Source organism: Natrix helvetica (genome assembly GCF_964273705.1).
Source record: "Natrix helvetica genome assembly, chromosome: 5".
In the NCBI taxonomy this organism is placed as follows: Eukaryota; Metazoa; Chordata; class Lepidosauria; order Squamata; family Natricidae; genus Natrix; species Natrix helvetica.
Genome location: NC_138551.1, coordinates 34,091,443 through 34,112,060, shown reverse-complemented (window position 1 = coordinate 34,112,060; position 20,618 = coordinate 34,091,443). Strand labels below are relative to the sequence as shown.

At 40.5% G+C, this 20,618-nt stretch overlaps 1 protein-coding gene across 2 annotated transcripts in view; it reads left to right on the top strand.

Moving 5' to 3' along the window:
- GRK7 (G protein-coupled receptor kinase 7) overlaps positions 1–20,244 on the top strand; it is a 34,625-nt gene extending 14,381 nt beyond the window's left edge. Inside the window, exons 3-4 of one of the 2 annotated variants that reach the window (XM_081953583.1) lie at positions 4,534–4,805; positions 18,560–20,244. In XM_081953583.1, coding sequence (XP_081809709.1) covers positions 4,534–4,805; positions 18,560–18,884 — 597 coding nt within the window. In that variant the 3' untranslated portion in view covers positions 18,885–20,244. Of the gene's footprint in view, positions 1–4,533; positions 4,806–5,730; positions 5,831–18,559 lie in introns of those variants that run through there. The other variant, XM_081953584.1, reaches the window with a different exon arrangement.
- Positions 20,245–20,618: the final 374 nt, after the last annotated feature.

The window sequence follows — 20,618 nt, the reverse complement described above, 5'->3', positions numbered from 1 at the left end:
GACTCTTGAGTATTCAGGGACAGGGGTTGAAAAAAAAAACCCCAGATGCTTGAAGTCTCGACAGGCCAAATCAAGAACTCAAAGTAATGTTCCAACGGAATGCCTAACCAAGGGGATAAAATGTTCTGGCTGCAGCGGTTTGCGGCTTGCTTTCCTGCTCTCACTAATGGTCTCAATAAGCCTGCCAGGCTCAGTTGTGGGCTGTGTTGTCAGCTCTTATTGGTGTTGTCTCTGGCACCCTTTCTTCCCTCCTGATGTCCCATCATGAGAAACCAGCTTTATTTCCTGCCTGATCAGTATGTTGCTTCAAGGCCAGGGAGCTTAGAAGGGTGGGGGAGTTTGCTTGTACCGGCCTGATAAGGGTAGTCCACTTTTCCTGGTCTTTAATTTTCTTCTTAACAACCACTGGTATCTGCTGTCTTCCTCATCTTTATTCTCCAACATCCACCCCTTCTCCTTCATTAGAATTGTCTTAATGCTCAGCTAAGCACTGAGACAAATACCTAGTTTTTCCCTTCCCCAGAAAGAAAGAAAGAAAGAAAGAAGAAAGAAAGAAAGGAAGAAAGAAAGAAAGAAAGAAAGAAAGGAAAGAAAGAAAGAAAGAAAGAAATCTAATCATTATCTAATACAGTAAAGATAACCTTGTTTTCCTAGAAAGTAAATAGACTAATCAACATACCTTTATTTAATTAGTTCGGTGTGATTATGGTTTGCTTGAGTGATAAGTTTAATTCTTTTTCACATAAGCATAGAGACCTTTATTGCTCTATTGAATTTAGTGTTTTTTTCATAGAAAAGCAAGCAACTACCCTCCAAATATTTTGTAGTATAGATCCCATAATCCTTTGCCAATAGCTATGCTAGCTGAAATTGTATGCTAGAAATTTCAGAACAAGAGAAGGGCGCTAAATTCCTATATTCCTAGAACGTCTTTCTGGTTCCTCAGTTCATCAGCAAGTTCTTCTTGGGCCAATCAGAATTGAATGATCCCACCCCAAAACTATACCTTATAATTCAAAATCTGATACGTACTTACAAACTCTGTATCTTTTTCAGTTTGTGAATCTCTCAGTTTACTCTTGCTATCTGGGCTGATTCATCAAATGCACCTCTAAATCTTTTTGTGAAGTTCTGGTAATTGTTCTCTGATTGCCTCAATGGGGGGCACAATCCTTTGGCTGCTCTTTATTTCAACATTCAGATCAAAATACATCTTGACATCATCTGTTGGCCAATATGTCTTAACAATTCACACAGACTAAAATCAAGTCAGAAAATTGTCTTAGACTCCTTCAAATATCTATGGCAAACTCCCATGACAGTGAAGGAATATCAGTGGGGCTGCATGTTATATATTGCTCCTGGAGCAAGCCTTGTCTGAAATGCTGTAGTTGTACCATAACATTATTCAGATTTGTTATCCGTATATCTATTTGCTCTTGATGCTATAACGATGTTTCAGCAAGTTGTTCTGTGTACAGTAGGGTGCACTGAGAATCTGATATCATCTCCACAATGCAAAGCAGGGTTCAATGTCTCTGAATAAAGAATAGTGATGATGGGTCCTTCATATTCTCTGAGTGTGATTGTTTTCTTTCAGACATTTTATTACCCAAACTAGGTAACATTATCAATGCTGGTAAGGAGTGGGGTTTGGTCTCAGTTTATGTTCTGGATGCTTGCCCTGTCTGTGTTGCTGAGAGTGGTCTTGGATGTTATTTTGTTGGGCTGTTCATTGTTAGCTTGTTTGACAGTCCCTTGATTGGGGTATTCTTTACTTCTTGGTTGTTGGTCTTAATCTTGGAGTTAATCTATGCTCATCTAGGTGTTGATTGCTGGTAGAGCAGTGTTTTGATCCTTTTGATCCCTTTTTGGTTGGTTGATTGTCTCTTTTGCATAGTATGTAGATAGTGTTTATGTTTATGTGTTTATTGATGGCTAATTTGTCAGAATGCCAGCCCTCTAGAAATTCTCTAGTCTTTTTGAACATGTCTTGGTTTAGGATGGTCACAGTCTATGGTTAAGTCTGTCCTTATGTTCTGAAATTAAAGAGTTTTCATCATGTCTTTTGAGTGCTGTTTGGTGTTTATGGCTGCATTCTGCCAGTTGTCTGCCTGTTCGTCCTCATAATGGCTGCTGCAGTTATTACACTGTATGTTGTAGATGACTCCTGATTTTTCTTATAGGACTAGTAGATCTTTTGATTTACTTAGGATCTTTTGGAGGGCTTCAGTTGGCTTGTGTGCTACACTGATGTCAAGTAGTTGTAATAGTCTGTTGGTGGTTTCTGAACAATGAGGCTTTCAAAGCTGATGTCAGCCCTTGAGGTAGGCAAGGTCAGAAAACAAACACCACAAGAACCATTTGATGTCATGGGATAAAAACAGAATCTTGAATACCTGACAAGAGAATCAACACTGAGTTTCTTTTTTCACTCTCTTTCAGGGCTCAAGTCATGTTTATGTAACCCTCTTGCATTCCTCCTTCAAGGTTGTTGATACACAGCTCTGCAGAAGATTAGAAGTGAAATGGTAGATTACTGCATTTTATTTGGGGGTTAAGTATACACATTGTACACATACACATCCTTTACTCAAAAGGATGACACATTTAAATGGGATTTAAAACTTAACACCTCCTTTACTATATTTTCTCCTAATAAGCGCTCTTTCCATTTTAACAATAAGGTATTTGGGGAAGAACTATTCCTCTTTTTAGACGAGTATTTTGTGTAGACACATCTCTTAATATGAAAGAAATGTGGAAAATACACCTTGCTGCTGTGATGGATTAGGCAGTTTTTTCCTGCAACGGAATTAGCTAGTGTGATTCTGTAAGCAGTTTGACAGTTATCTGAAGAATATTTAACATGTTAAAAAGTTGCTAAATGCAAGTAGTATTTTGTAGCAAGATGCCCTCAGTTTTCCATAATTTTGTTTCAAATATTTTCATTTGTTTGTTCTGTATGTATCACACTTTTACACTTTATTCAGGTTGTCTTTTAACGTATCAGAATTCCCTGTGGTATAATATTGTTAACAATTACCCTGTTTTCCCGAAAATAAGACCTCCCCGGATAATAAGCCCAATCAGGCTTTTGATGGCATGCGCTAAAATGCCCTTCCCTGAAAATAAGCCCTCCCCAATTTTTTTTTGCCATACAGCAGCAGTCATGAGGTGACCACGCTTGCTGCTACCTGCACCTCAAAAATAATAAGAACTCCCCGAAAATAAGGCCAAACGTTTATTTTGGGGGTCAAAAGAAAATAAGACCCTGTCTTATTTTCGGGGAAACACGGTATTCCTTTTAAGATTGTTATTAAGATTGTTATTGAGCTTTCGTGCTGATTACAAAAGGCAAGAAAAATACAAGTATAGGTAGTCCTTGATTAACCCAGGAGATCAAAAATAAGTCAAGATGGTCATATGTTGAGGCACCCATGTGACCGGACCAGATTTTATGACTTTTTGCAGGAGTTATTAAGTGGACGTGGTGGTTGTAAGCAAATCAGTATATCCCTATGAGCTGGAAACTGGCAAAAAACATAATGAACATAGTCATGTGAACGCAGAAATGCTGCAACCGGTCATCAAGATGAGCTGGTTGCTAAGTGCCTGAGATTCAGTCTTATGGTCACAGGAGTTGTGCAGTCATCAGAACTCTGGAACCGAATCATAAGTAACATTGGGGGGGGGGGCTGCATCATAACTTCAAACAGTCATTAAGTGATTGGTTGTTAAGCAATGACTACTTGTATTAACTTGCTTTTCTGTAAGGAAAGCAGAGTGCTATGAAATCATGTAATATGTCAATGAGAAATAAGAGATCGGGATCCCTTAGAGCAGAGCTCCAAACCTGCAGGCCATGGACCACATACAGCCCATAACATTCTCGGATGTGGCACAAACCACCTTTATATTCATTAAAATATGTGTATTTAAAATACATTATTTAATGTAAACTGGATTAAAATATATTTCACAAACATTTAACTAAATAAAATAAAAATATATAATAAAACATAGATAAAGCTGCATCTTATAACTAAATAATAACTTTAGTCATTGGGCAGCAAAACGTGACTTGTGAGGAGTCCTGCACAAGGTGCCACCTCAGTCTAACTGCAGCAATGAGAATTGCTTGGCCCTGCCATGGCACAAGCCATACAACAAGAGCTTCACTTGACGGGTGACTCCACTCAGTCTGCCTTCCAGCAGCCTCACGGACCCTAAGCAGCTACAATTGAGCCAAGGCTGCAAGCTTCTGCCTCTTCCCTATATTGAGAACCGACCTACTCCCAACCCAAGAGCCTAAAGCTACAACTGTTATCCACCACTGTTTTTAAGCAATCATATGTAATAATATTTTTGAGATTACTTTGTCAGAAATTCTATAACATGCCTTGAGTCAAGATATTTTATTTCATGACTAATATGGAGCTCTGCGGAGTCATCCAAAGAATTATTGCTTCTCATTCAAAAGCATCACTAATTAGGAATACTCTTCATTAAAACTATTTTATGTTGTCACAGGCTGGAACTAATGGATACATGGCTCCTGAAATCTTAAAGGAAGAAAGTTACAGTTATCCTGTAGATTGGTTTGCTATGGGGTGCAGTATTTATGAAATGATTGCTGGTCGAACACCATTCAAGGATTACAAAGAAAAAGTTGAAAAAGATGAAGTTAAAAAAAGAACCATAAATGACGAAGTGCAGTTCCAGCACGCTAATTTTGATGAACCAATCAAAGAAATCTGCAAACTCTTCTTGGCAAAGACTCCTGAAAGTCGTTTAGGAAGCAGGTATCATTTTTTCCTCTTTTGATTGGGTGGTACTGCCATAATTTTTTAACGAACTGAAGTTCAAATGTTAACACTGTAGAATTTTCTGCTTAAGCTAAAGAGCTAAGATCTGTCTGGGTGCAAAGATAATCTAACAGCAATAATCCCCTTCTCCCTGGTTGGATTACTGCAAGGCATTGTCCACAGCTGCCCTTGAAGGTTCCTGCACTGCTTCTGTTATGCAGAATTTTGAAGTCAGGATTTTAGCTGCTATAGATAATCTTATTCACTTTACCCCAGTGAGCTTCCAGATTTGCTTCCAGATTTATTTCAGATTTTAATACTTATTGCAAAATCATAAATGCCACTACTTTCCATTACTCCTAAAAGTGTCTCTTCTCATATTGGTCTTTCCATATCTTAAATCTGGTACAAGTTCTTGACAGCCTGTGGATTAGCAGAAATTTCTGCAAAACCTGAAGTAAGTTTTGACAATTGACTGAATCTGCACCTCTAAGCCATCTGTTAAAACCTGCCTGCTCTAGGCCTATTTAAGGAGAATAATTGATGGATATTTTCCGACTAGCAAATACTTACTGAGAAGGGAGGGAAGCAAGAGAAATGTACTAGTTCATTTCCTTAACATAAACCACGCACAATAAAGAGCAGCACCATTTGGTTGTGTCATTCCTGTTACATCAGGGGTCCCAACCACCAGTCTGTGGACCAGCACTGGTCCACAGTATGCCAGAAACCAGGCCAAGGAAATAAGCGAAGCCTCATCCATGGGATGCAAGCAGCACAGTATACCATGCCTCCTCCATCTCAATGGAACCAGCCCCTGGTGCCCAAAAGATTTGGGGGGTGTGGGGTGTTACAAGATAGGGATCTACAGTGGCAGCAGCACATTTTATGCCATTCTGCTTTTATTTATTTATTTTGCCAGATCAAGTATTGGAGAGTTGCATTTTACTGAATTTGGAGGAAGAGAGAACACATAGGAGGATCTGAGAAAATAGCATTGCTTGGTTCTTGTTGAATGTGGACCTGGAGAAGCCCAGGTTCAGTTCACCTATCGAACCACAGAGTTTATTCAATCATTTGGGGTCAACTTTTCAGCCCTAGTTCCATTTCTTACAGGGTTCTTGTGATAAAATATGATAAAATATTCCCCACAAGCAGTGGCGAATTAAGGCTCACTGGTATCCTAAACAATGATAAATCTTGGTGCCCCTCTCATTTGTACATACTGTACAAATCTTCATTGTTTTTCTTTCTTTCTCAACTTTGTGATGCCCCCTTGGGTCTGGTGCCCTAAGCAGGTGCTTAGTCTGCTTAATGGTTAATACACCACTGCCCACAAGTGCCTGCCTGCCCTGAGCTCCCAATTGAAATGTATGCAAATACAATAAATAAAAAAATACCACATTATGGTGAAAATGATTGAATAACCATAATCTCAGGTATGACATTCTGGAATCTCAGGTATGACATTCAAATAATTTGGCTTGGGGAAAGATAAGAATATTGGAAAAGAAGCATATTGCTTTTGGATATATAATGCTAAGTAATTTCACAATACCAAAATCTGTTATTAAAATCACAGTCAGGGAAGATAAGATTTTGGTCTTTGTGCACTAGTTATAAAGGATTCTGTCATCATATGCAATTTAAACTTTATTTAAAGTTGAGCAGAACATTGGGATTTGAGGAAGAATTCTTAGGAAAGAAAGGTGGCTGGCATTTTATGTATCTCAATTCAAGTATTCTTTTAATAAATGAAAACAGAAGCTGTGCTAAACATGGTTACTAGGGATAAACCTGTAGAGATTATAGTCTGCATGCCAAACTGCAGATTCACAGTTCACTTCATCACAACTGAGACATGAGTCTTGGTTATATCAGAGACTCCAACCCTCTCTCTGTGGGATATAGATGAGATTTGGAAAAGGCCTAGTTTCCATCTCTCAGATATTTGGAATATCAAAGAAGCTGAAGTAATCCAGGAACATGGAGGCAGAAAAGCATTTGTTCTGTAGAAATTATAGTATAGCCAGGAATTAGATTTTGCTCTCTGTTTTCTGCATTGTATGAAGTTCCGTGTCCTTTACCTCTCTGAACAAGTTACAAAATTGGGTGTTTTGTTTTCAGACATATTTTATGGAACAGACGTGTTCCTAAGAATATTTCTTTTCTTTAGAATTTAGAATTTATTGTGATGTTTAATAATAGTTTAAAACAGAATTTGGGAAGAGTGCTCTTTATCTGATGGAGCTTCATCTTCTGGTTTTTTCTTCTTCTTTTTTGTGTTGCTTGCATTGTTTATGTTTTTATCATGGTTGCCAGCCACACAAGAGTTGTGTGCCAGGGCAACCGTATGTATCTTTTAAATAAATAAATATAGCTGTAGCAGAACAGATGAGGCTCGCCCTGAAGGCTGGTGGTGGCAGCAGTACCAACAGAAGCTGCTACTTCAAAGCAGAAGATAAATCATGATTCTGATTCTGATTTTCATTCTGCAGGCCTGCCCTACTATAAAGCAATGTTAAACTAAAAAGAGCTTTTTTGTGATGCTAATTTAAGAATAATGGATAAGAATTGTGAGAAGGGGGACAATGATACTTTTCAAGCATGCATATTGCATCTTGGGTGCTTTGGTTATGAAATAAATGAAATAGGCATCAATGTTTGGTGTCAGATGTTCACTCAGGTCCTCTGTATTCCATTGGTTTTTTATAAAGCTCTGATATTGGTAAAACTACACAAAAATTCAGATAATCCAAAAGAGGGATTTTCATAGAACAGTATAGAACCGTTTAAGAGTGATGGTAGACTGCTTCAAATGCCAAATAAAATGGCTTATAAATATTTAAATAAATTTATTCTGCTTGAAGGGCAACAATTTTCATATAAATAAAAAGTTTATTCAGTCAGAGATATAATAATACATTTATGGTTACATAAAAAAGTTAAAGTCTAAAAAATTAATGTTTGGTGTACCAGCATTTCATAAATCTATGCCTTCTACGCTGTGTAGGATACTTCTCCCAGCTCACTGGCCAATGTTAGGTAGGGCAAAAGTTAATTTTAATCTAATTTTAAAAGTCCCTTAAAATGTAAACTTGAAAATAAAAATTTAAAATGAAATAAGAAATCCATATACAATAAATTGTGTCTGAAACAGCTGTAAACTATAGTCAAATCTTAAAAGTCCTGAACAAAAAGCAGTGTAAAAGTCCTAGAAATAAATAAAATTAAAAGTTGGAAAAGTACATAGGTAATATATTAATTTTTAAAAAATTGTACAAGGAAAACATTGGACATTGTTATGAAGAAGACAGCAAAACACCATCTCTGATGAAGGAGCTTTAAAAACATAAGAAACCATCAATCTAAAGAAAAAAATGAATAAATTTTGTAACACCTGTTTTTAATGCTGCCCTATATTTTTATTTGGAAAATATTCCCAATTACTCAATAAAAGGACATAGATACATTTTAATGCCTGCATGTTTTAGATTCTTTACCTTTTGCTCCAGTTCATTTAATGTTGTATTAACCTCTAAAGGATCGGGGAATTGTCTTGCAATAATTATTTGTGCAGATGTTTTTCATGCTGTTGTTGATACTGCCAAATGTGCTGCTTTAGCATTCTTTACCAGTTGTGATCTTTTCATGTCATGGCAAAGGGGTTTTGCTTAGCCCCTAAGGATTAAACTGTCTTTCAAAGCTAATTTTGGAGCAATTGGTGCAAGCTATAATGAAACCCAAGGAAATGCTGGAATTAAAATGCTGATTGAAAATACTAACTGAAAAGTACAAATCTCTTAATCACCATAATTAATAATTTGGGCTATTTATTTATCTGTTAAATTTATATTATTATTCTTTGCCAAAAAATAACACTTCAGCATGGCTAACAAGCAAAATACAGATGAAAATGTTAAAATATTAAAATAAATACACTAAAACTGGGGTTGAATGCACTAATTAAAAAAAAAACCAGACCTCTCAATTAAAAATCAACAAGCAATACCAAACATTTCTTGAGGTATGTAGAAGATAACAGAAAAAAAGAAAAAGCTGGTTTCCTTTAGCTTGAATTCCATGTGCTCTGTCTTATTTTCATAAAATGTGGGTCCAAACAGATACTTTTTATGGGAATCTTAAATCCTGCATAGAGGAGATGTGGGCTTCCACATTTGAGTTTACACCCAAAGTGAATAGGGTACAGACTTTTTTCCCCATTTTGTCCAGAAACAATCTGATAGCCACAAGTGTTATACAGCATCTATCGAACTTCAACAATGGCATGCTTGTCTGTCATTGGCTTTTTATTGCCACTATATGTAAGATACTGTGATGAGGGTGAGGGGCGGCATTCATTATATATTGGAGATAGCAGAAAACCTGTCTAAGGTTGCTAACGAGATATTGTTCAAGAACAACTTTATAAAGATTAACTTAAGGTTCTGGTAAGGTCATTGAGCCCTTGGGTTATCTGTTTAAGTATGCATTGCATAAGTTAAAGCTTCTTATAGGCAGCTTTAATTTGCACACTTGACCCTCTAAAAAGGTTCTGATTAACAGCAAACATCAACAATCCAAGGGTCGTAAGAGGTGAACTATTTCATCTCCTAGGTCCAATTATGTAAGTTTTGTAGAACTAGATTTTCCATCAGGGCCATATAAAAAGAAAGAGATCACCAACCAGAAAGAAGCTGAAAAATATTTCATTTTCCTATAGGTTCGGCGGGAGGGGCTACAGCTGGGTTTAGTCACAGCCTGATTGGTCCAGAGACTGAGGAATTTTCTTAAGTATCCTTCCTTCCCTATAGGCTCCCAGTTTCCCTCAGTCTTTGGTCCAAGCACTAGCTGTGGCTCCAGTGAGGCACTTATTGAAATTTATATTTTTCCTAATTTGATTGATTGGATAGTCTAAAATTTCTGCAAAAACTTCGACTGCTGGCCATAGAGACTGTCCCTCAGCCTCATCAGGAAAAGGAGAGCCTTGGCCTCCTACCCTGGGCCTGAAAGGGGGCTTGCCCGATCCCTGGGTGTGCAGGGGTGGCAGGCTCCTATTGCAGTCGAGCAAATTGCAGGCTCTGCGGGTGGCTTTAATTGTCAGATCGTTTTCAATTTAAGGTCATGAGCCTTGCTGCGGCTTTAACAACCCGCCACTGCTGCAGGGTCTCGCTGCCGCCAGAGCCTCGCCACGACTTTAAAAATTCACCGTGGCTTCAATTACGCTTTGAGAGGCATGCCTCAGTTGTTAAGTCGCCTCGTGCGGCGCGCTACAGCTCGTAAAGGAGCACGGAGCACGAATGGAAAGATCTAGCCGCTACAAGTTCCAAGGGGACTTGGCTTGCCTTGAGGCCACAACCTCAGAGCCATTGATACCGGGCACCTTCTCTCTCGATCCATGAGGCGCGGCGGCCATGTTGGTGCAACCTCGTGGGTAGTGGCCATTTTGTAAGACAGTGGCCTGCATCGGGGCCGTTGACCGAGGCCCACAGATGTCTTCTCCTCTGGCCTACTGGTGGCCATTCATCGAGGCGAATAGACTCCTTCTCCTCTGACCAGCTAACTGCAGCGCGGCCATACATCGAGGCTGGCAGGCTTGCCACAGTCAATCCAAGCACAGGCCACGTGAGTGAGGCATGGCTTCCACAGCCCCTGAATCAGTGCAGGCCCAGGGAGAAATGGCAGAGGAAGGCCAAAGCAGACTTAGAACCAGGGCAGCGGCCTCCAGCTGACCAGTGCCCTTCCAGAGTGGCTGCTAGAGATAAGTCAAGGAGACAGAAGGCCTTGGAAAAACGGGTGGCCAGGGTGGAGAGGCTAGCACAAGGTGTTAAGCCTGAATCCCCTTGTAGATCCAGATCCCTAATAGGGCCCAGCTCTCACAATTCCGGCTCGCCCCTCAGGGGTTTCAGTCCTTCTTCCCCTTCTATCTCACCTGCATGGCCTCGCAAACAGGTGGCTTCTCCTTCACCTCCCATCTCACCAAGATCGTATAGGGAAGGAGGAGGGGATCCAGGAGAGGGGAAATCTTGGGACTATCTCCCGGCCACACAACTTGCCCCAAGGGGCCCTCATTCTGGGGCCCTTCCGAAGAGGATTTAGAGGATCTTGAGCTTCTGCCTGATAGCATCAGGAGGTTCATTTCCACCGCTATAGCTAAGGGCATTGCCTCGGGCCTTTCCCAATGGGAACGTCCCTCCCAAGGGGTGGCAAGGCCTCACTCTGTCTCCAGACACCCTAGATCTCCATCCTCCTCTAGGGGACAGGATCCATCTAGACCTCCTTTCCCTTTGGCGGTTAGTGAGGGCTACCTCTAGCGGAGGTAGCTCATCCAGACCTGGGGTTCTTGGAAGATGAGGACTCAGTTCCTCCTGACCCTCTGGCATTTCCAGGCCTCTTTCCCCCTCTGGCCTTCAAACCTCTTCTCCATAAAGCTAAGAAGACTATTCAGATTGATACGGGGGCCCCTCCAGTTTCCCAACACAGGGATCCCAACCTAACCATGTTTATAAATCCCAGTACATATAAGGAGGAAGTCCCAGCCCACCCCTCTCTTCCTGGAAGTGGTCAAGAACCAGTGGTCTTGACCTCCTTCCTTGCCTAGCCCTGGGAGTAATGATAGGCACTTCTACAACATGGAGCAGGCCTTCTCCCAGGCCCTACAATTACCAACAGTAGATGCCCCCGTCGCCCTTCTTGCTAATGCATCCACTGTAGTCTCAGGCAACGTGTGGCCAACAAACTAAAGCCCGAGGACAAGCGTGCAGAACTTACACACTGTAAGAATTTCAACACTTCGGCCTGGGCCAGTAAGTCGGCTGCAGCAGCTTCTTATTTTAATTGCACGGCGGTTATATGGCTGCGCCAATTACAGGACCGCATTCCACTCCAGGATGAGTGTCTTCACAAGACTTCAGCAAGATCATCTCGGCCACCCAGTTTTCTGCAGACGCCACCTTAGTTTCCATCAAATTTACTTCAAGGGCGTTGTCTACCTCTGTAACATCAAGGCGCCTTTTGTGACTCCGCAATTGGCAAATGGACAACAAGTCCAAATGGAAACTGGCAGCGGCTCCCTTCACCAGCCCCAACCTCTTTGGGGCTTTGCTTGACCCAATCCATATGGAAAACAAGGACAAGAAGAAGGTTCTTCCCTCTAACACCAAGAAGCCGGAGTCTCATCTGGCTTCTTACCGAAGACCTTCTTTTTTCAGGCCTCCTGACCATGACTATCACCAGGGGTAGATATTAGGGTCAGTCCAAACGGCCCTTTCACGGAGGGGCAGGCCGCCCCTTCTGCAGAGGGAAATGACTCCAACACGGGTCAGCCCATAGACAGCTGCCTTGCATCCTTCGCGGATCAATGGGACCAGATAACATCGGATGCCTGGGTCAGGTCAATAGTCAGGGACAGCCTCCATCTGGAGTTCTCTTCCCCCGATGCTCTTCAGGACCTTCTCCCCTTCCAGGGATCCGGAACGGCGGCGACTAATGCATCTAGCCATCTAACACCTGATGGACATTTGAGCCGTCGAGCCGGTCCCACCGGAAGAGCACAGGTTAGGCCTATACTCCAACCTATTTGTCATCCCGAAGAGCTCCAGGGGATGGATGGCGATTCTGGACCTGAAGCGCCTAAACTCTTAACTAGTCTACCGGCACTTCAAAATGTCCTCCCTCAGGTCCATTCTCCTGGGGATCCGACGGGACGAGTTTATGGCCTCAATAGACTTAACAAAGCGTATCTGCATATCCCAATACTGCCAGCCCATCGCAGATTCCTCCGCTTCTCCCACGAGGGGTGCCACTTTCACTACAGGGCCCTCCCATTCAGTCTGGCCTCTGCCCCCCGCATGTTCACAAAGGTCCTGGCGGCACCTGCAATCTCTCCCGGTGAGACTCTATTGCTACCTCAACGACGTGCTCGTCCTGGCCCAATCCTGAGCACAGGCAATTCACGACCTGAATCTAACCACCCAGACTCTGCAGTCTCTGGGATTTTCCATCAACTTTCCCAAGAGCCATCTCTCTCCCTCGATGAGAATACTCCATCTGGGCACAGTGATAGATTCTGTAGTGGGACTCATTCATCTTTCCCCAGAACGCTTGACAAGCCTTCAATCCTTGGCATGGAACATCCACGCAAGTCGGTCAGTTTCCATCCTGACCTTGTCCCGCTTGCTGGGCAAGATGGTGTCATGCATAGGGATAGTTCCCTGGGCCCGCCTCCACTCTCAGACTCTCCAATGGATGCTCATCCTTTACCAATGCCAATGCATGAGCAATTCCCCACGTTCAGTCTCCCTGTCACCGGGGCTTCGCTGGTCCCTAAAGTGGTGGCTGTCCCCGGCTTTGTGCCACGGATCCGAGTTTTGGGAACTGGATCGCATCTCAATCATTACAGATGCGAGCCTTTTTGGCTGGGGGGGTCTTGATGGAATCCAGGCTGGCGCAGGGTCACTGGACAAAATCAGACCTGCACCACAATATAAATTGGCTGGAGCTGAAGGCAGCTCGCCTGGCCCTGCTTCACTTTCAGGACTCTATAACCAATCACCATGTGCTCCTCTTGACGGACAATGTCGCCGCAACGGCCCACATAAATCGTCAGGGGGGCACCCATTTCAAGAGTCTATGGCTGGAAGCCCAGAAACTCGGGCTCTGGGCAGAGAGGAACCTGGCGTCAATAATACCAGAACACATCTCAGGCATAGCCAACCATCAGGCCAACTGGCTGAGTCGGGCGACAGTCAATCACGGTGAGTGGCAGCTAATTCCAGAACTCTTCCACAGAATTTGCCTCCACTTCGGCAACCCGGTGGTGGACTTATTCACCAGCCCGACCAATGCTCAGCTTCCCCGGTTCTTCTCCTGCTTCCCAGAACACAACGCAGAAGGAACGGACGCCCTCAGAAGTCCATGGCCCCCAGGCCTCCTTTATGCCTTTCCCCCTCTCCCTCTAGTCCAGGGGACCCTGAGGAAAATAGTGATAGAGAAGGCACACGTCATCCTAGTAGCGTCATATTGGCTGAGGCGGCCTTGGTTTGCGGACTTAATCCAACTGTCCATATCTCCCCCCTGGAGGATTCCCCAGGAGGAGATTGCCCTGTGCCAGGGGGTCCTGGTCCATCCGGAGCCACAGTGGCTCCAACTGACTGCCTGGCACTTGAGCGGTGACTCCTGAGGGACGCTAATCTGTCCGCCAAAGTCATTTCCACAATTGAGGCCTCCATGCGCCTGTCGACCACACAGATTTATAATTCGACATGGTCGACATTTGCCTCCTGGTGCGGAAGGTTCCACCTATCTCCGACCAATGCCTCAGTTGCCCAAGTCCTTGAGTTTTTACAACATGGCCTATATCAGGGCCTTTCCCATAACACCCTGCGAAGACAGGTGGCTGCCCTCTCCTCTGTCCTGACAGGGGAGAACCGTTTATCCTTAGCCCAGTGCCCACTGGTCAAACAGTTTCTAAAAGGGGCAGCGAACCTGTGCCCGCCCCCCGGTGCACAGGTTTCCAACGTGGGATCTATCCCTAGTACTTAGAGCGCTCATGGGACCCCCCCCCCTTTGAACCATTAAGGACAGTGCACCTCAGGTACTTAACTCTAAAGATGATCTCCCTTGTTGCTGTTACTTCAGCTCGGCGTATATCCGAGTTAGGTGCCTTGTCGTCCAAAGACGACTTATGCCAATTCCACCAAGACAGGGTCATCCTGCAACTAGACCCAACATTTCTCCCAAAGGTCAACTCTCTTTTCCATAGATCGCAGGAGATCATCCTCCCTAATTTCCGTCCCTCTCCCTCCCATGAGAGGGAAATCCTTTGGCACAGGCTTCATGTCTGCCGCGCCTTGCGCATTTATCTCAGGTGCACATCACCATTTCGGCATTCAGAGGCTCTCTTCCTATCCTTCCAGCCCAGTATCCTGGGGGCTAGAGTCTCTTCGGCCACCATAGGCAGATGGTTACGGCAGGCCATCAGGGCGGCTTACGAAGCCTTAGATTAAGTTCCACCGCAGGGAATTACGGCCCACTCCACTTGGAGTGTGGTTACCAGGGTCGTGTGGGCCCCTTGGGCCCCTGTAGAGGACATCTGTAGGGTGGCCACTTGGGCCTCTCCGACACCCTTTATCTGACACTATTGTTTAGATCGTTTCGCTTCGGCAGACGGATCCTTCAGCTGTCGGGTTCTCCAACAGGTGGCGACCTCCCGTTCCCCGGGATCTACATCCCGCCCTGGGACTTAGCTTGGGTATGTCCCAGCTGTAGCCCCTCCCACTGAACCTACAGAAAAAAGAATGTTGGTCCTTACCTGAACATTTCTTTTCTGTAGTGAGGTGGGAGGGGCTAGTTAGTCGGGTTCGACGCGGTTGCGTGCCTGTGTGCGCGCACTGCCTTTTCCTTGCATAATGTTTCACAGCTTTTTCCATTCGACCTCATGAAACTGGGAGTCTATAAGGAAGGAAGGATACTTAAGAAAATTTGCTCAGTCTCTGGACCAACCAGGCTGTGACTAAATCCAGTTGTAGCCCCTCCTGCCTCACTACAGAAAAGAAACAATCAGGTAAGGACCAATGTTCTTTTCCTTTCTTCATGTGTATGAAGAAAACCATATATATAGGAGCTGGAGTCTGATATTAACAGGTTAATCCATGAATAATTGGATTCCACTTTTCAAAATTAATTTACGAACGCAGTGTGACAGCTAAAACAACAGATGAAACCAATTAAACAATGGTTTCCAGCAGATTATTTAGTCATTATCTGGAAGGCTAAATGCAATCAATAAGTATTTGTCAGTTTCTGACAAACAGACTATATTAGGCCCAATATACTGTCCAAAGAAAAGCATTATTTTTGTTGGGGCAAGCATTGAGAAGGCTATGTTCCAAGAAGATGCTAAGAGGTAGCATTTGAAAAAGATTGTGTGAATCTCTTGCAGAAGATACTCCCTAAATATTTTTGCTAATATTGAGAAATATTGAACTATTAATATTGCTAAGTGGACTAAAAAAACAAATCTAATTATACATACTATGACTTAGTTTATCTGAAAATCAACAGCCATACACATAAATCTAATATATTTAATTAACATATTAGAAAGATCTAGTGTTTGCTGACCCACAACACTTATCTCCCAAACATCCCCAGAAATGATTGCTAACGAAACTTTTTGCATCTGTATTGAAGAAAGTTGGAAGTTATTCTTTATTTCTTTTCATTTTTCTTTGTTCCTTTGCACTTTCCCTTCCCTTGTAAATAATGTTTGTTTGTTTTTTATTTTATCTTTTGCAGAACTGTAGTAAAATATATATTTTATTTGAGCCAGAGAACAGCTGAACAGACCTTAGTACATTCATTTTCTAACCACTCGAGTTTTTTGAGAAAGCATACAATGTATTCATGATGAAGTTAAATAACTGGGTTAAGTTCACCCAGAGTTTTCTTGGCCTGATGTGAAAGCACCTGAGATTTTTTTTAAAGAAACTATATAATTTTCTGGAAGCTGGTGTTCTAGAAAACATAATTTCAATGGTTTTTTTGTAATTGATCATAATAATTAGAAGTAATATGAAAAGATAGTTATAGTGCTAGTAAAATGGTAAAAAGTGCTTTTCAAAATATTTACCAATCTGCATTTTTATTAAATAAAAATATAAAATAAATCTGATCATTAATCTAGCAAATGAATTAAACATTAAAGCTTATTTATGGGCTAGTTCAGTAGGTGATCAAGCCAAGTATGGCTTATTTAACAAACTAAATAAATGGTAACTTAGTAGGCATGAGTGAATCAGAAATTAGACTTCTCAAACTATTTAAATCTGTTTCTGGTAGAGGTCTATCAGAACTCTAACAATTGTTAACAATTAAACATTGTTTAGCTATACTCTCCTTCATCATGTTGATAGGTGGCTCTTGTACATGCATACAAAATCCTAGTGGTGGTGCTCAAATGTCAGTTTCTAGAGAAAGTGATGGCCATTGAGTTTCCTTTAAGAATTATTCCCTAACACAGCCTGCTGGCACATAATTCACCAAAAAATGTCAATAACCTTGGCTGTCTGAACTAGAGTACCTGTGGGTTATGAAATAGGAAGCCAAGATTTTATAGCTGGGCACTGAATCTAATTTTGGAGATTGTGTTTTTAAATCACATCAGCATTACAAAAAGAAGGAATGCATGGACACTTACACATTTTCTTTTATTTTACATGATTACGTTCACAGAAAATCATGTCTTTTAATACAATTCCGTGGCATGGATTACTGCCTGTTTTAAAAGACTTTTTTCTCCACAAGTAGTGAAATTCAATGTTTGGAGTCAATTCTACATCATTTTATTTATTTTGAAATTTATGTATGTGCGCATTTTTGAATAGCGTTCAGGACACATTTGCACCATCCAAGGTGAACAAATGAGCTTCTTCTAAATTTATTGAATTTATTTAACATAAGTGCTGTCCAACCCCAAATGAATCTCAATCTCTCACAATATAACAAAAAAAAAGAAAGATAAAATATAACAATTCAAAACAAAACCAGAAAAACAAATAAATTTAAAGCTGATAAAGAACAAGATGACTCAATTTTACCAGTAATAAAACTTAAAAGAGGCTCTATCATCCCAGTCCAAAGTCTTGGACAACCCTATCAGAATGGGAGCTACCCAATAGAAGCAAAGATAAAATAGGATGACAAAATGACATACAAAATGACCTGACACTTTCAAACCCTTTTGGTTATCAGCTATGCAAAAACCACAGGGGGCAAATAATTGCACCACCACCCTCGCCCCTATCCCCTGTAGGACTTTATTACAGCACCTTGAATTGGACCAAGAAACAGATTGATAACAAGTGCAGCTCACAGTTTCTTCACCCGGTCAACAATCACGCCAGAGTTAACCTTCTTACCTATACATCGCTTACTTTTTAAATATAATTTAATTCCTTTGAGATTATACCCACTAATACTACAGTGGCTGAGGAAGATAAAAATTATAGTCCACAAGATTATAAATGAGAAATATTTTTGCTAGGCATAAAAGTATGATAAAGGGAACTTATACTTAATATTACATGCCTTGACAGCAGCAAGAATTGTATTTGCACAGTACTGGAAAAGTGAGGAAACGTCTAAAGAAGATGATTAAAAAAATTAGATTTCGCTGCAATGAACATATTGACATTAAAAAGAAAAGAAAAAGAAGACATGTGGGACTTGTTTTATAAATTGTTGGACAGTAGAGGTAGAAATTAGGAGTAGAAAAAGTATTATTGTATATAAATAAATTGATCCAGACAATACACTGTTTACTAAGCACTTATGTATGTAATGTGAAAATGTATAAACAGTTAAAAAAAATTATAGTCCACAAATCACCAGTTGAGGGAAGGCTTTTATATTCTTTCTTTAATGCTACTCAAGTTATCCACAGACAAAAAAGGCTAACTAATGAACACTAGACATTCTTAGCTAAAGGAGATCTATCAGAAGTGTGTGTGTGTGTGTGTGTGTGGATAAAAATGTATTTATCAAGTATTGTTGCCCAAACAGCTATTAAAGCTTCTAATTTGGAAAGTAACAGAAGGCCTCAAACGTAATTAATTAACAAATCTTTGATTATTTCTTTCCGATCCCAGTTGTAAACCCACTGGTTTGATTAGTACATGCTTGAATATAAATCTGCATTATAGGACTAGTTTCCTCCTATTTGAACCACTTTTTTTCTTGTTTTGTTACAGGAATAATGATGATGATCCCAGGAAACATGAATACTTCAAGTCAATAAATTTTCATAGGCTGGAGGCAGGTCTTATTGATCCTCCCTTTGTGCCAGATCCATCAGTCGTCTATGCCAAAGATGTTGCAGACATTGCTGATTTTTCTGAAGCTAAAGGAATTGAGTTTGATGACAAAGACGTTGAATTCTTTAAGAAATTTTCTACTGGTGCTATCCCAATACCCTGGCAAGAAGAAGTTATTGAAACGGGACTCTTTGAAGACCTGAATAATCCCAACAGATTAATTGAAGGTGACTCCAAATCTGGAATTTGTTTACTCCTATAAATCTTAAATTAATAACATAAAAGGTGGCAATGCATAAATTGAATCTTTCAAGATTTCAAAAGCTCAGAGAAGTTTAACGAGCTGTCACTGACATCATAAAGGCAAGCTGATTAATCTATCCTTTTCCGTGCTGGAAATTTTATGACAAAACTTCAAGATTCTTTTATAATAGTGAAATAATTTAAGAACTTGTGATGGTTTCTGGACAAACAATCGTAGCTATTAGGACAGAGCACTCTATTTTGGACTGTCACTCTTTTATTATAATTCCATAGTAACACAACCTCTTTACAAAATGGACCCTATTCTTACAAAGAAGAACAAAATTCAAATTGATTTCAGTGATGTAGAGAACTCAGAACATTTATTTAAAGTGTTTTCAGGCACAGAACTATTTTTAAAAGCAGCATGTAATTCTTCAATTTCTTTTCCTTAAGTTGAAAATAAACATTAGAACTGGTGGGGAAAAGTGGGAAGTTTACAAATAAAAGAGGAAAATATCTGGATCTCATATAAAATGTTGTGAATAAGATGGCAATTACACAATAAAACACTCATCTGGAAGAACTAGTTTATCTGCATTGTAGATTAAGCATTAATTTATCAAGGATATTTTTAATACTGATTTCAATTTCCTATCAGATTTCTTGATAGGATCTTTTCACATTGATGAAAACCATAGTTTAAATTAAACTTGATCACACCAGTTTGTAACTGGTGTTTAAGTAGTCAAATACAAATGGAATAGAAATGTTTATTCAGTGAGCAGTGAATTTAATTCAATTTGTTAACAATGTTTACAAGTGCATTAAAACTTTGCAAAATAATATAGTTATATTTGTCTAGCATAAATATAATCATCTGTTTCTTATAAAATGCTTTGTGAATGTCTCATATCCAAAATCCATTTCTGACATTGTGAAACTAGCTTGTTCAGACCAAAGAATGTGCATTTAAAATGTTGGAATTCTTCATGAGTGTAAGCTATCACACAAATAGCTTGCCCGAGAGTCCCTTTCCATGTTTGCACAGGAAATTATTTATAAAAGGAAAAGTTCACTCAATTCACCCTCCCCAATCTCTTAGTTTTTTTTTAAAAAAAATATGGCCTCTCTGCAAAACAAAACAAAAAATAAAATAAAATGAAAAGGGTTAGATATCTTGGGGGAATTGATGGCTGGAGAATCTGCAGAGTTATACTCTCATGAACATGAAACAATAAATACCGGTATATCCATAGTGACGTTTCAGAGTACTTTCCAACTTGTCTCCAAACTTATTATTGCCACTCTGTTTTGGCAACACAAACTTACTGAAATGTTTCTGATTCAATACAACAATTAAGTAAAATAAATACTTATTCCAGTTTATAATATCGTGTTCATCAATTAATTTATCTGGCTGAATTTAGTTAATTTTTCAGTTAAGAATGCATTAGGGCTACATCTCAAGATCCAAAAGGTATACATTAATTTGCATAAATATACATTAATTCTGCATAAGTACACAACATTTTTAGACACGTGGCTCCAACTTCTTCAGTCTTAGTTTTACTATTTCTTGTCTTCCATCTTTCATAATGGCCTTCTTCAGGCAAAAGCAAAACTTTTTTTTTTTAACTTAATAGGGCAAATAATGCTATTACAATTCCTAAATGGTGACCTAAAGACTGGGAGGGAATCTAAAACACCAGGAAAGTTACAGGGTGAGACCCAAATACAGCAAACAGTGACT